Source organism: Xiphophorus maculatus, chromosome 1, assembly GCF_002775205.1.
Source record: "Xiphophorus maculatus strain JP 163 A chromosome 1, X_maculatus-5.0-male, whole genome shotgun sequence".
Classification (NCBI taxonomy): Eukaryota; Metazoa; Chordata; class Actinopteri; order Cyprinodontiformes; family Poeciliidae; genus Xiphophorus; species Xiphophorus maculatus.
This window is the reverse complement of record NC_036443.1, coordinates 17150654-17167597: the sequence shown is the minus strand read 5'-3', so window position 1 is coordinate 17167597 and position 16944 is coordinate 17150654. Positions and strand designations below refer to the sequence as shown.

Sequence of the window (16944 nt, the reverse complement as noted above, 5' to 3'; positions counted from 1 at the left end):
CTGGAGCAGACCAGGCCCAATTAGCCGGAAGCTACCCTCTTCACTTCAAATTATCATCAAAGAAAAGCCAGCTGACATATATCTAACAACATCCAACCACCTTTTATGAGCAAAGGGGGATAGAAAACATTCACATTGAACTGAAATAGCAAAACAAGGTGATCAGTTCAGTTGACCAGAAAGGTTATGAGTGGGAATCTGTAATATGTATCTGCCATGTTTAGAGAAAGAGAGAAATACCCCAGCAGCTTAGCAATCACGTGATCTACAATGTCATGCACTTATGGGGTAGAAACTTTTAACAGACCTGAAGGTCCAACTTCTCCTCATGCTTTTATCAATTCCAGGATTGATTACTGCAATGCTCTCTAAGTCGGTGTACCTCGGTTATCACTGAGCTGCCTCCAACTTGTGCAGAATGCAGAAGCTCACATATTATCTAACTCCTAGATGGGACAGGATTACATGTTTTGTCATCACTACATTGACTTTATTTGTTTTTAAAGCTGTTAACGACTTTTCTATTTTCAATGACGTTGATAAATACATTCTAAATGAAATAAGAAAATAAATGCACTCGCATGTTTCTGTCAAACATGTTTGACACATGAGATATTTTTCTTTTCTCTCATTTGCATACACACTTGCAAAAATAGCACTTCCAATAATCTCTGTACTGGCCCAAGGTTTTAAGGATTTCCTCACTCAATAATTGCAGAAGTATTTTAACCCCATAAATAACCACAACTTCTAATTAAAAACTCATACAATTCTAATACAATTATAACTGCAAAAGACTTAAATAGAAACAGGATTATTGCCGTCTTATTACATGGACACTTGCTGCCTTCTTTATTATTTAACAAAGAGGAACATTAACATAAGAAAGGATGGAAGGATATAGAAATTTGGGTTATTTGTGTTTTATTCATAAAAAGGAACCATGTTTGTTTTGTTCTCATCTGTTTAAGTCTTAGACTCTAAAGCGAGGAGGGTGGTTTGATGAACAAAAATGCAGTTAAATCCAAGTGACAAAGCACCTCTCAAAAAGAAAGGAAGGACAAGGACAGGGACTCCTATAAAACCACTTAGACTCAGAGATGCACAGAGTCCTTGAAAGGATATATGTAACAAAAAATATAAACTCGAAATTTTTGTTTATTCCCCTATATTGTCATGAACTGAACTCAAACATGCAAACCTTTTTCAATATACACAATAGACCAATATTTCCCAAATATTGTTCAAAATCTGTCTAAATTGATGTTAGTGAGCACTTTTCCTATGACAAGATACTCCATCCCAGCTCATAGGTGTGGCATATGAATGTGCAACATCAATGATTATTGCAATGGTGTGACTTGGCTGGCCACTAGAAAAATCCACTCTGTAAATTTATTTAAACACAAACTACTTTTTCAAACATGTTTAAATTACTTAGTACATCTGACTGTATGCATCAGCAGGTAAAAATCAAATCTCTTTTTCGGTGCACTTGATTGACAAAAGTGGAAAATCCATCAGAATGTGAAAGAGCTCTCTGAATGTTTTCATTTTCAAGGGAAAAATCAACCAATCATAGATCAATGATCAGCAACATATTACTGCAAATAGCTTAGAAGCAGAGAAGATTAATGTTTCACAATCTATAAAAATTTAAGAGTTTAAAGAGTTACAATTTTTATGGGTTATAACTTAATATGTCCATGCAAATACAGTCAGAACAAAATGCAAAATAGCATTAATTAAGCAGAGTAGATCTAAGAGAACAGAATAAGCATCTGTAGTCTAAACGTGTACAAGTTTGTAATTTTCCAGTACAAATTTAATCACAAAAAAAAAGCAATGGTGCCTACTAAATTGTTAAATTAAGTCCTAGGAAAGAAATCGACAACAAGAAAGAATTTTCTTCTGGATAAAAAGCACCATCTTGTTTCAGTTGCATTTCTTCTTTAGTTCAAACTCTGCTTTAAAATTGTTTTTCTAAGCATGTTGAGGAAAAGCAACGTCTTGCAGCTTCTCGATTTAATATGAAGGGGCACAGATTCCCCAAAGCCATGTTTGTAATTAAAGCGAACACAACTCATAGAGGAGGAGACAGCAGGGGGCGGATAGACAACTGGAGTTGAGGTAAGAGGAGGAAAAGAATAGAGGCAAAACCTCGGGGTGTCAGGTGCTTGAAGTTAATTCTGTTTCATGCCGCAAAGGCAGTCACTGGTCAGTACCGTAACTGTCTCTGTCTTTGTGCAGAAATCTGCAGGGAGTACACAGCGTTTGAAACCTACTGAGGTCTGACTGATCCTGCATTGCGCATTATAAACTCTCAATTTGTATATGTGGGTCAGTGTCAACCAAATTCCACAGTAAGTAATCACTATCACATCACAGAATCTCTGAGAAACGGCAAAGACCCCCAAGCCTACAAAATTGTTTCTTTTAAAGAAAAATCCTGGCCGGAGATGAAGTGGAACTATTAATTTCATGCTTGTCCTCTTTGTCTCAAAAGCAAGTTGGTTTGAGTCAGGTGTCTCAAAGTGAAGAGAAGCTCCTCACATGTTGTAAAACACACAATGCTAAATGTAAACAAAGCTAATCAAGCATAAGAACAAGTCATCAGTTTAAAAAAAAATAAAAAAATCATAGATTATTTTTGCCTGACTGACCACACCTCATAAATGCCTTATGCACCAAAACACAATCTATCAGCGGTGACAAAGAAATAATTGTTAAGTCAAGAAATTTAATTAATGCTGTTTGGATGAGCTGGAACAACGGTGAGAACACACGGCACATGCACTGCACCAGACCAATGAATCAATGTGAGGCAAGGGAGCTGAGGGGAAGCAGACTTTTGGAAGGATCCAGGTTGGAAAGCTTTCAAAGCTCAAAGTTAAAACGGTGAGAAATTCTGGACCAAAAAAAATCTGTGGTGATATGTTGCAGCTGCCACTATGGATGTTGTTCATGTCTTACAAACAAATTGTTTTCATTTCATACAAGCAAATCTAATGTAAAATAATGTAAAAATCCTTTAAAAAATACAACAAATAAAATACTCTAGTAAGTAAACAAAAGCTTAACTTTGTATCAAATTGTAAAATTGCTGTCCTTTTATTGATTATTAATCTGTTATGTCTAGACAGGTGCAACTTACTAAATAATGATTTCAAAGCTCTCACTTTACATCATCATCATTATCATCATTGCTACTGATTTCCTGTAGTAGGCGTGGTGGTAGCAGCAGCATTACCAAATGTGACATCTGTAAAGTGAAATCCAGACAAGCTGATGAACATTAGACAAATTTATTAAAATCTAATCCTGGGTGGTGCACCCGATACCCATCTGATAGGTACATGTTTATACATGTAGCTTTGTTATCACAAAGGCAGTTCATCCTGTATTAATAATACATTTCAATTTTGATTTTCTTACAATTCAAATGTGGTTTCTTTTATAAATTCATGATCCATGAGACAGTGCTTAATCTCTGTTTTTTTTAATAACTTTCATACATAAATAGTCTAAAAAGAAAACCCTGTGCTTTATAGGGTGTTAAATGCCTTCAAAATAATTTGTAGCAATCCTATATTATAAGTAAGACAAAATTAATAACATACGCTTTCTTCAGTCTCCCAGTAAACATGTATGTTTTATGAAAAAGGTGTTTCCCGGGCGTGCCGTGGTGGCGTAGGGGTTAGCGCGACCCATATTTGGAGGCCTTGAGTCCTCGACGCGGCCGTCGCGAGTTCGACTCCCGGACCCGACGACATTTGCCGCATGTCTTCCCCCCTCTCCTTCCCCGTTTCCTGTCAGCCTACTATCATATAAGGAACACTAGAGCCCACAAAAAGACCCCCTGGAGGGGTAAAAAAAAAGAAAAAAGGTGTTTCCCTTTCCATAACTGAAGTCACTTTCACAGCCCGTTCATTTCTGTCCTCATCAAAAGTCCCCATGAGTGTGCGTCTGTGTGTCTCTGCTGGTGCGGCGTTAAAAGGTTGCCTAAGGGCTTCTTGAGAGGAACAGTGGAACAACAGCTGTACTTTAACACAAACAAACACAAGCCCGCACAGCATAGCTGTGCTGAAGATTTTGTCACATGGTGTACTGCTTCGGTTAGGTATGCCCCATTGCCCCTCAAAAGGGGGGTACCAAATCTGAGCTCCTTCTAATGACAGCAATATTTCACTATCCTCACATGCCATGAACCCACCACCTATGGTCAAACGTACTTAGAGAAACTCCTAAAGGTCTTTAACTGTAGCTATTTATATCAGAGATGTACATTCAGAAATCATTAGAATACATGAACCAAATGCTGATTTTTCCCTCCCAAAGGAAAAATCAGGTTTAAGAAGTTCTGTTATTTAAAACATTATGGTGGCTCTACATAAACAAAAGGCAAAGTTTACTAAGGGAATTTAAGAGAGTTGTCCAAACTTATTTTTACTTGAAAATTTCAGAACTGTTCTCCGACTACTTCGGGCCTCAAGTAGAAGCTTAAATTTATTGTTAGTCACTGAAAGTTAACATATAAAAATAATCTAGATTATACAATAAAAATGTATAAGAATGTATAAGGATTTTGATTGAACAGCTTTGTAGCCACAAGAAAAGCACTAATCTTCTGGATTAAAAATGTACCACCTAACCTAATCTAACTTAAAAAGCTACAATTTGGAAAGAAGAATAAAGATAGCATCTTCTTGAGATTAGGTAACCTGAAAGAAAAAGCAGATCTACTACTCACCACCACATCCTTCTCATCTGCCTCATTCAGCCACTCTGATCCTCAGCATTCTGTGTCAGTAACCTTCCTGCTACAAGGAAGGTTGCTACAAAAAAAAAATAGTAAACCTTTAAGTAACCCTCCGGAGCCTCTTAAACTCTGTTCTCATCCAGACGATTCTCTGGCTGCTCCACAGATCACCGGTTCTTAATCAAATTTACAATAAACATTTTTTCCTAAAAGTTTTCTTGTCACCTTTTCCTACGTCTCAATTCAATGTTTGGGTCACAGAAGGAAAACATCAAATATGATGTGGACTAAATTTAGCCTGGTCTCTACCAACTTTTTCAAGAAATCGGTGATTTTTCAGGGTGAAGCCAGTTCTCCCAATGCATAAGTCGCCCGGCTTAACATAAGTGATAACAATGCTACTGAATGAAATGCTATTATGGGGGTTTATGCGATACTGTTACAGCACATGTAAAATGATACCATTTCATCAATAATGCTCAACATCGACCAATATGGCTCCTCTGTATGTAAGTGATCGTTTGTCTGTTTGTCACTGCTCAGCAATACTTCAGGCTCATCAGTACACCGGCCAAAGCAGGGTGCTAGGCAATAAGAAAATTTGTTTAGCGGTCAGAAAAGCAAAAAGAGGTGGAAGTAAACATATTAAATGTTTACTTTGTTGTTCAAATGTTTTCAGGGAGCATTTCTTGATCAAAAACTGTGTACATCTTTTTAGCTACATCATCCTGTATTCAGGTTTGTGTTTCTGAGACAATGAGCCAAATGCTGGTGAAGGTCAAAAGGTGGGGCCACTGCTGTCCTGCTGAGCTAGTGTTGGCAGCAAAATTGCAGTCTGTGAGAAGTGCGTGTGTATGTGTGTGTGAGTTAACAGGGCAGATGCAGAGATAAAGGTAACTTGAGATATACTGTGTCATGCAACGTTTTGTCAGTTCCAGTGAGTAACTATTTGAATAAAAGACAGAACAGTATAATAGAACTTGTTCCTAGCCACAGTAAAGCTAGGAAAAAGTTTTGGGTTGCTAAAAGAAATTTAAAAATTACAAATTTCTGAGAAAATGGTGACATTCAGGCATGCAGAAATATATAAATAAAATGATAGGAAAACCTCACTCAAATGTACATTTGTTATAGTAATTGCACATGAAATGCATGTTATCTGTAGGGCATAAATATTCTCATTGAAAAAGAAATCAAGGTCAGATCAGCAAATTAACTACAAAATATGTCAGGATGGATGATTTTTCATGTGTAAAAGCTGTATCTCAGTAGCTGCACAAGCATGTGCGTAAAAGTGGAACAATGTCAGCTTTGGCACTGCTGGAAGACATTTCCAATGGAAGGATTCAGAGGGGACTTGTATTCACAGATCATATTGATCTGCTGCGACACGTCGATGATGGTTTATTAGCCTTCTCATTGCCCAGAGTGTTCATCCTGCAGCTCCGTGCAGAGCCATATGCCAGCTCTGTGAATGTGCCTTTGTGACTAGAAAGAATCTCCATTCTGTAAATGCACAACTTGTGCACAAAAGTGCCTACTAAATGTAGTTGGCCTGTTTCAGCACATGATTCCTCCATTTGGAACAAGCTCCCACATCCCCCAGTCACCACAAAGGACTCTCAGGCACGCTGTATTTCATTCCGGCTGAACGAACGCTCTGCTGTTCAAACAAGTGAACACTTGATTAATCAGCACTCTTTCAATTTGGAATGATTTCTGAAAAATGTATTGTTTTTATTTGTTGTGAAGTTACCTTGAGTGCCCAGAAAGCTGCCTTTTAAATAAAATATGTAAGTGTTATTATTAGAACTACTTGTACAACTACAAGCAGGGACGGTTGCCATGGTTATTCGGACATGTGGTGGCGGCCTTGCAGATATTTACATTGCTTTACATGCAGTCCTTGGAGGATCAGCGGCTGCATTTAGTTCACACAAATTAGCTTGTACAAAAGAGGGGTGTGCAGGTGGGTGTGTGTGTGTGCACAGTTTTATATATGTGAATTTTTTGGTGTGCTACACTTTTCAAAATTTGTCCCTACGGCAATTATTAGTGTGAAAGCTGCATACTCTTTTATACTAGAGGCTTCAGGTGATCCTGAGCAGTACTGTACGCTATGCTAACCAACAGCATCTAGAAGAATAAAATAATAAAACCGAGAATAATATAATTATAATATAATGTATGTTCTGCATATATTTCAACAGCTGTTATTGTAGTTTACCTTAACATTATATTTATATAGCAAGTGAATAAATACAACACAAGACATTTTTATAATTAAGCTATGGAATTAGTTGCAACTTTAACACTGTTTCTTATCACTAATATTTTGTAACAAACTTCACAGGCCTTCATTAAACAGCCATATTTACAGTGTGAGTACATTACAAACAAAAAGACTTGATCATAGGGTCAACTGAAGCCAATTGACTGCACTAGATTTTATTGAAGTGTATCAAAGTAAAAAAAGACATAAATGTGAAGCCCAGTTTAAGCTTATACCTTGTAAAACATTTCTAAATCATCTAGAACTTTCCTTCTTTTTGACAATTATGCACTCAGTGTTGGTCTATTGCATAAAATCTAATTAAACTACATTTAAGTCTGTGTTTGTAACTTTAAAATTGTAAAAAAAGTTCAAGTGGTATGGCCACTTTTTGATAGCAACATGCAGAATCTATGACATACAAGGTGAAATTTGTGATTGACGGAGCTGCTGTAATGAGGTCTGATGTTATTTATCTCCTTATAATGCATCTCTTCATTAGTAAAATCTTTGCCTACAGCACAGAGGCTGGATTCAGACAAGTGGCTGGATGATTGATGTGGACAGCAGCAAGTCACAGACAGTCCTTCACACAATGCTGCACACATTAATGTGCTTAATGGCTTTCATCCCGCCCCTTTTAGCGTCTGGAGAATGTTTGGAGTAAAATCCAAAGCATACCATGTGAAAGATCTGTCATAATTATAGAAATTTGCGACAGTGTGTGTGTGTGTGTGAGTGTGTGTGAAATTCTCTAGCTACAGTCCAGTAGCAGCAGAGGCAGATCCAGAAATGAGCAGCCAAAGACAGATGATAGCAGATATTTAACTGCAGCGCTTAGATTTATCATCTTAGCAGAGTAAAAGAAGTGTTTGGCTATGTGTAAGCTTCATTCCAATTCTAGACACATCTTTGTAGATATTTTTGGAAGTGAAATGAAAATCCTCCTTGTAAACACAAGTTCAGCACTCATTGTCCTAAATCAACTTAGTTCAGCGAGGCAGGAGACAAATTAAAGAAGTTATCAAAATTTACTGACTGTCAAATCCCACACAAAACTCTGTCAGCATTTCAGCTCTTTAGAGACTGAAGTTATTTAATCCAGGAGCATAGGGCCTGCCACCAAGGTCTCTGTAGTAAAGGCAATGTGTTTGACTCTTTATTCCAGCTTTCCTCAGCAACAAAGCACTAATTACACTATGAGTGGGTGTCTGTGTTGGCCAAAACTGGCCAGCTAGAACATGAAAGAAGAGCAACCTGCTGCTCTCCTGACTACTAACACTGTAATTAACTCTGTAACAAGACCGTCTCACTTTTATCTCTCCTCATTCTTTCAGATGCGGCTCACACATCAGCACATCTTTCCGGATTCTCTCATTCCACAAGCTGGGAAAGGATCAAATTGAGCTCAATCATACTTTCCTCAATAAGTAAACAACAGGCAGGGAAGAGGAGGAGGGAAACCGGAGAGCTAAGAGGATGAGGGGAGGTTAGAGAGCAGCCATCAGCACACTCCCTTACACGCCCTCCTCGCTCAACTCGTTGCCAGCCATGCTGAACGAAACCCGACAGCTATTCAATTTTCCCAAAGCTAAATCTAATCTGCTGCTGTCTCCTGCTCACTGACACACTGCTACGCTGGAACGTTTCAGGCGTCACCCACCTTTGGCAGCAAACTGGAACGATCACAAATACTTCCTTCAGCAGTATGACAGAAACACACTTCCATAAAACTTTTCATTGGGTAAAAAAGGTAATTTGGAGCCATTAAGTAAATTACTGCTACAACTTTTTTATTAGTTCAAAGATAAAGATTGTATAACTCTGGGAAACATAAAATTAAGGTCCAAATTATGGCATGTTTTGCTATTTCATCTAACTGGAGGTAATATTAACTCTAACCAAGTACACTTACTGTGGAGGAAGCTAAAGACCAAGGAGGCTCAACAAGATTTAATCATGAGTTTACCAGTGGAAACGTGTAGAAAGCTGGCCAGCAATTATAAGAAGGGTTTGAGTGCTGTAATGCCAATTAAGAATTTATTTCTGGATTATGATTATTTCTGACATGCCAATTTTGATAGAATCTACAAAAAAGTTAGAATTTCTTTTATCTGCATTTTATTTTTAAGAAGTGCCTAATACGATTCCTAAAACAAACTTCTTATTTGAAAATTTTCAATAACTTTGGGCTGCTTTGTTCAATATGAACAGTTATGGTAATATATATACACTGCATATGTACACCCAATTTTGAGAATATTCATGTTATTCCTGTGTACAAAACCACATAAACGGTTTTCATAATTTGATTACTTGATTAAGAGAGGTGAAGATGAACATGGATTCATACGTACAAGTAGGTGATATGGAAAAAAAATTATTTATTTAATTTCCATCACACTGTTTTATTTAATAAAATCAAACAACCTTTTATAAAGATTTTAAAAATGACTTTGATCCATTTCTTCAATTTTGCCAACAAGAAAATATTAAACTATACTTTAGATACGAAGTACTCTCAGTCTGAGACCGTTTAGCCAAACTAAAAAAAACATTGTATTGGATAAAATAGAAAAAATAAACTAGGTAAAGCAGTAGTGTGAACTATTGGTACTTAAAAGACAAGGACAAAAATAACTAATGAATTGGTACTGAAGAACAGAACAGCATGATTTCTCTTAGAAATGACATCACGATACTTTATCAGCATGTAATCCACCCATTAAACACTATAATTTGAAGAATTTTTTTCAGCATTATTGAAAGTTTATTTTATTGTGTAATTCTGCTTTGCAATTAAAAATATCTAAGTTAGAGATTATGCAAATCACTTTTATACAAACCCCATAAATGTGTTTATTGTGCATCACTTTTCAGTCTTTTGATTTCACTGGATTAGTTTGTCAATAGTGTATTTTTCATCCCCGTCTCTTTGAGGATTCACTATTCTCAGTTACAACTTCTCTTTAAGAGTATTGACAGCAGATATGTCAGTGGATTGCGGCACAAAGCTCTTGGGTTATAAAAGAAAATGGTGTGGTTTCTCCAGTACCCCCAAACACACGCACACACACACACACACGCACGCACGCACGCACGCACACACACGCACACACACACGCACACACACACACACACACCCCTTCTCTGCCAACGCAAATCGATTCCAACATAGTCTTGTCACACATCATTACACCTTCCTACCATCCTCTGCTCTTAAGCTCTGTAGATATGAGTCTGTAGGGGTGAGTTAGTGTGCGGGGGTGGGCGTGTGTGTGTGTGTGTGTGTGTAATTGAGCTTCCTTTAAGTAGGTATGCAAACTTAACATGCACATTTCAGCGCACCCGCACACATTGCCTGTCACCTATTTCTCACCCTTAGATGCAACTGCTGCTTTTAAAAAAATAGGAAAGCAGACACGCACGGATAGCCGCAGCCTCACTGACTGATCATTTTTCTTGTATCTTCCATTACCAAGAGGTTTGAAGTTATTTCAGTGTAGAAAAACATCTTTCTCCTGTGATTCCAGCAAAACCGTAACATCATTTGGGAGGAAATACTCGTCCAACCAACAATGAACACACACCGACCAAGTCGTTTCTACCAGGCTGGCTCGTCTGGACAGGTTGTTCAATGATACATGAAATTAAAGATTTAAACACGACAGTGAAAAGGGAGAAACCTCAAAGCTCATTCATTTTGTCGGTGGTAGATTTTTAATGTGTCCCAAGCTGAACCCTTTTTTTCTTCATATGAATGTGTGAATACATAAAGCAAAGGCCAATACTGGATTCTTATTGCAAGTTTAAGTTGTTATTGATCATGATTTTATTTATTTAGTAATTTTTTTTAACAGGAGATGACATATGTGCCCTAACGCGTACACACACACACACACACACACACACAGACACACACAAACAAAGCAGCCCTGACTGAAATAACCTTGAAACAAGAGCCACTTCCAATGGATGTAGGAAATATGCCACGTTTTGAAAAAGGGACCACAGATCCAGACAGATGAGTAGAGGTAACTAATGTTTAAAAATCATGAAATATTAAAACTTACTGTTTTTATTAATCTTTTCTGAATATAAAAAAAACATTTTAAGCTCTAATAATTATGCAGCCATTTCATTTAGATATTTAAATGTCATTCAAAAACCTGTTTCCGTTCTTAAAAGATTGAAAGCTCTATATAATTTGTTTGGAGAGATATCAGTTTAAGCTTTTAATGTATTCGATTAGAACTGCACCTCAATTAAAAATAATTAAGATGTTTATTGCATGGTTTTGTGTTGGCAATTTTAATTAACAAGTCCTTTTGTTCTTTTTAGGAGTAAGTCTTATTAAAGATAATTAAACTGGAAGTCAAGCATCAAATGAATGCAGCATCAACACAAAGGAAGACTCACATTGAATTTGTTGCATTTGATCTTGGAACAAAATGAAACAGGGAGAACAACAATAGTCAACACATTTTTACATAATTCAGACCAAGAATGGTTTGGTATAAGATTCTCACAGTTAATCTTTAGGGGAAAAAATACCTCAGCCTCAAAGTATCCATGTAGTTACGAAAACATTATAAGTAGCATAAAATAATCAAATTTACTGTTAGTTTGATTTTGAAAACAATAGCAATAGACACCTGATTGTTGATCTGCACCCTGCATTTTGCAGCTGATGTGTCCAGAGGTTTAATCCACCCGCTCTGGTCTGCCTCTGTCTTTCCAGCAAATAAAGGTTGTAGTTTGGGGAATACGTTGGGCTTTTTTGACTTTGAGGAACCAAAAGCCGTTAGATTGTTTACCAGTTAATTCCTTCCAAAATAAGGATTGTTATCTCCCTTGTGTTTTGTACTATTAAGCGCTGTAACAAAATAACACGGTTGGCTAATGACTCTGAAGCCGGTATCAGATTTAAAGCTTCCAAGTTGTCGCTAAATTAGTACTTCACCGTTTTCCTAAAATTCTGGACCACATTTGAGAATCTGAAGTTCTAAATCAAAAATACTTGGAATAATAAAACCTAAATTGGATTAGTCAACGCTGAACATTGATTCTATAAACTGAATTTCAGATTCATTAAACTTTTACTCTATTTGTGAAGGCAAAGAAAATATTAAACTTTAGTCATCTATAAAGTTCTTTTTGACCAAACAGATAAAGGTTCTTTTAATACCCACTTTTTTTTTGTAAGTCACAATATTTATATTGCAGAAAGCTATTTATAAAGGGCAGAGGGTATGTTTCTGATTATGTATGGGGACCATTAGGAGTGTGTCAGTAGTATATATATATATATATATATATATATATATATATATATATATATATATATATATATATATAAAACTCCTACTGTTTGATACAGGTATGTAGTGGTCTTCAATCTGCTGCCTAACCCTGACCTGTTGTGTCACAATTTACTGTGCAACAGGGGGAATGTCCTGTTTTTTCCCCATAAGCAATATCTGCCTCTGGCAATACAAGGCAACCAACCCCACTTGCTTATCCTGTCAGAACATAACATTTAAACTATGCAAATGTAGAATATTGCCGTTTTACTCATTGTTACAACCCTGATAGGTGACCATTGAGCTGCTGCAGCAGTGAATCCATTGGTTGGAGTGAACCAGGTATATTATTTGGAAACACACGAGTAGGTGTTTCATCCCCATATGAAAACTGCTGTGCCTTATCAGGGGGGTAGTGGACCTATCCCTCCCCTCTCTTGTCATGACTGTCCTCCTGACTGGGTTTGGGTTGGCTTGTCCTGGCTTGGTTGGTTCGGTGGTTCACTTTGTTTTAGTGAGAGTTAATTTAACATATTTATTCACTGACTCCTACAAATAAAGCTTCTTTTTTTTTTAAAGAATACATATTTATGTGTGGGTGCTTTACCCTTTCTTTGTCATAATCTGTGAGCCAGATTATGACATAAGGAGCCAACAGTTTGACAGAATGAGGGTAAAACCAGGATTTGAACCTTGGACCTCTTGCACTCCTCATAGAAATACACAGTAAATTAGTTGGGCTATTTGCTCATGTAGCCAGCCAACTCAAAGTTTACCTAACTATGACTATTTTTTTATGAGAAATATATTTTTTAAAAAGTTTATAATCACAAATGTTTTTCACACTCTTGTGTTCAAAACAAAAGTGTTAAAGAACCTTTATACTTGATGCTGCTGCGACACCTGAATTTCCCCTGTGCGGGACAATAAAACCTGTTTCTATTCTTTCTTATATTCCAAGAAAAGCCATGACATCCTTTCTTCCAATTAGTTGACCAGCACTGTTCAGAACCAGCTGGGGGAGGGGCAGCGCTGCACAATTCTATTTTATGCAAAACCAGAGAAAATTCTTGTCACTCTTCCTCTTTCTCTGGTATCTTATTAGAAATACTAACAGTATAATGGAAATTTTTACAGGTGTTAAAACCATTACTTTTTTTTATATCTTTGCATGTATTAACTTAAAAGAAACTTGAGAAATAGTCCATCTTTAGGTTCAATCACAACTTGTGAGATGCATAATGTGATTACAAAGACATTTGATGTTTTAAATCAGTTCCTATTAAAAAGTCTGTCTTGTTTTCAGAAACATTTGACAAGGAAAAAAGTCTTAGACAAAGTAAGAGAAAGACTTGACGGCACATGGTGTGTGTGCGTGTGTGTGTAAAACTTATGCAGATGAAGTGCTACTTCCATGGGAGTTTAGTTACGCCAGGGTCAGAAAGATAACTGAAGAGAGACCGAGTCCATCTGTCCTGTGCCCAGGGGAAACCTGCGCACACTCTCAGAAATACACACACACACACAAGTCTTTTCTTTTCGAGACCAGCCTCCTCTCCAAGTACAACAGATCATGTCTCTCAGACTGCCCGCCTGTTTAAAAGCATTTGTAGCCTTAGGTCAGCTGTAGCTCCTCCTCATGCACTACACCAGGCTAACATCAACACACAGGAAGCCGGAAAGCATTTTCAAATCTATGCATGGATTTATGCAATTTGTACATGTGAAGAACTGCACATTTCTACCACTACAATTTTGCTGCCAAAGATGCACTTTACTGACAAAGTAGCCCTTTGCCTTTCTTCACTCATTAACCCCCTGGTCCTAATTTGCACTTCATAAGAAGGTTGTCACTCTGTGGGAGGGTTATCTCCTTTTGGGAGGCAGGGAAAGATGAGAGGGGTGAACTAACTTTTTTTTTTCTCTTGTCAAAAAGATAACACCACTCATCTGCTTATCACTTCATGATGCTCATGCATGTGGGTGACTGTGCTTGTGAATATGCACTGTATCCTCAAGACAATAAAAAGAAAAGTGGGATCTTGAGCCTGTGTGCAGGGCATATGCAAGTGACAGATGCAGGTTCAGTCGATGCATCAAGTCAAACCTCTTGAGATGCTCCTTGCCGTCACCAACACTCTGAACCCTTGGCTCTGAGTCTTTGCATGCCCACTCAGAGGTTGGTTTCATTTTGCCCTTTCATCCATTAGCCAGTTTTAACTCAAGCTTCATCAACTGACCCTCCATTAGGCAAATTTGCATTTCATCACACTCAAATCCTGCATTAATGTCACCAAACAGAGTGGAAAAGCAATGAGAAAAGACTGCAAAGAGGTATAAAAAGGTAGATAAGAGGAATGGGGATGGAAACGAAGGAAACACTCTGCTGGATAGCAATAAAATTTGCTCTTTTCTTGAACTGTAATTTGTGAATGTGAACGAATATGCGTGTGTGGGGGTGGGCGTGCGTGTGGGTGTGGGTGTGTGTGTGTATTTAAATGGATCAGCCAAAGTGCTTTAAAGCTGACATCTATTTAAATGGCACATGTTTTGAATAAGCTTTTAAATCTGTGCCTACAATGCTGACATGCATTACTCATTCTCAAGTGGCTAAAAAAGGATAGGTCCTTAAATACGAAAGGTGAAAATCTCAGAAATTGTACAATTGGGATGATTTCTGCTCATAGGCTGGTTGATCACGCTGACATAAGCGAGTTAATCATCCTTTCAAAAATATTGTTACTGAAAGAGTGTTGCATAGTTTTACCTTTGCATAGAAAAAATGATGAAAATTATAAATACTCTAAATACACCCAGCTCTATTACACTAAAATGAACTAGCTGATCATCCATGTCTTTTTTTATTATTATTTTAAACATAAAATGCATTTTAGAAAAATATGAGAACCTTTGTATGTGTGTTTGGAACAAGATGTCTTGCTCCCATCTGAAGACCTTTTTTTCTCTCATATTTTCTTGCATTATATTTTTTTGTACACCTGGACAGTTAACTGAGGTAAATCAGCTCACCTTTTGCAGAAGCTGGGAGCCAGAGTACTTTGCAGAGATGGACTTCATCTCCCCTCCAAATGCAGAGGCCCAGAGCTTCACCCTACAGGTGCGCACACATGCAAGAATGGTTAAAAAAAAAGTAAATAAATAAATTAAAAAAAAAGATATTGCTGCAAAATATGAACAAAAGAAGCAGTGTCTTAAAAGTACAAGAAACTCTTGTTAGTTCCTCTCTTTATCTCACATTGCCATGTTCTTATAAAATGACACTTCTTACAACAATTTCTTTTTTTTAAATTGATTATAGTTTAAATACATGTAGCAAATAATCCAAATGTGGCAGCAACTTCACAGAACTGCAATCCATATAAAACAAAGCAAAAAAACAACCCGGAATTAAGTATATTTTGGCAATGCTTTTAAAAGTACATTGAACTACTTACACGGACGGGGGGATGCTTTGGTGGGTGCCTCCAACTCCAGTTGCCCCGATGTTTTGAGTTGAGAAAAGTAAGACCAGCCACATAAACCGACAGCACCGACCCACCTGCATCTTTGATACGGATACCCGCCTCCTGCGCGCACAATGCTAGTTTCTGTCTTTTGCTGCCACCCTCAAAGACTTCAGTAACGAGAATAAAAAAATAAAATAAAAAAAAAGAGGAACACTGGAGTCACCTGTATTGACTGACTGAATAATTCATGACAGTGGGGCAGCTTTATGAGCCGGTGCGGGACGCAGATAAGCGACGCGTCTTTGGAGAACGGCGGGGCTCCCGCTGAGTGACTTATCCACAGCGAAGTGAACCGGCGAGGCTTCGCTGACCAGTGTGGCGCACACTGTTAGGGTTCCAGACACTAAGTCGACCTCGACTCCTCCCGCAAAACGAGAGTCCTCTAAGTCGCTTTGATTTGCCCACCCCGGCTTCTGGAAAAGCTACTCTGGAGGTTCGGGGGGAGAGAAACCGGGGAGGACATCAAACGACGCAGCGCATAAATGCACGCCTTCTCCTCTTGACTGATGGGACTAACCTCTTCTCCCTCACTTTCTCCCACCCATACAAAACCCCACTTTCTCTCCGTCCTCTCAGAACCTGAGGGTATGGGGCTGGTGACGGCTCCGGCATTGTTGTTGAAATTACGCCATACTTGGGATTGCCTGACTCATTCTGTTTCGTAGTCGTCCCCCCCGCCTATCTCAATCTCCTCACTCTTGGTCTCTAATATTGCAATAATAGCTGTAGCCTGTAGCTTTCAGGTCAGATCAAGTCATGTACTGTATGGTCAGTTCACCGAAGCAGGAACTGCCGCTAAAGTGCAGGAATAATAGGACGAGAGAAGCAGGAAAAAGTAACAGGCAAAAAAAAATAAATAAATAAAAAGTGGGGGTGTTTAGCCTCTTGGTGGAAGAAGAAGGGAAGGACAGGATGATAAGTCAGTTCTGCTGCATTAAAGCATGCCAAATGCACTTTGCAGTAGTGATGTGGCACTGGCAGTATGTGTAGGCATATGGGTTGGGAAAGACGATGAGAGCCCCCAGGCAACGGACCCCATGTGATGGATTGCATTTCACAAAGAAGCAGGGATTCTGACAAAGA

At 38.0% G+C, this 16944-nt stretch overlaps 1 protein-coding gene across 2 annotated transcripts in view; it reads right to left on the bottom strand.

Annotated features, from left to right (window-relative positions):
- Window positions 1-16581, bottom strand: part of LOC102233586 (voltage-dependent calcium channel subunit alpha-2/delta-3) — a 113355-nt gene extending 96774 nt beyond the window's left edge. For both annotated transcript variants that reach the window (XM_023334655.1, XM_023334661.1), the window contains exons 1-2: window positions 15790-16581; window positions 15365-15446 (exon numbers count right to left, since the gene is read on the bottom strand). In XM_023334655.1, the coding sequence (XP_023190423.1) occupies window positions 15365-15446; window positions 15790-15899 (192 nt within the window). In that variant the 5' untranslated portion in view covers window positions 15900-16581. The remainder of the gene's footprint in view (window positions 1-15364; window positions 15447-15789) is intronic.
- Between the last annotated feature and the right edge of the window lie 363 nt (window positions 16582-16944).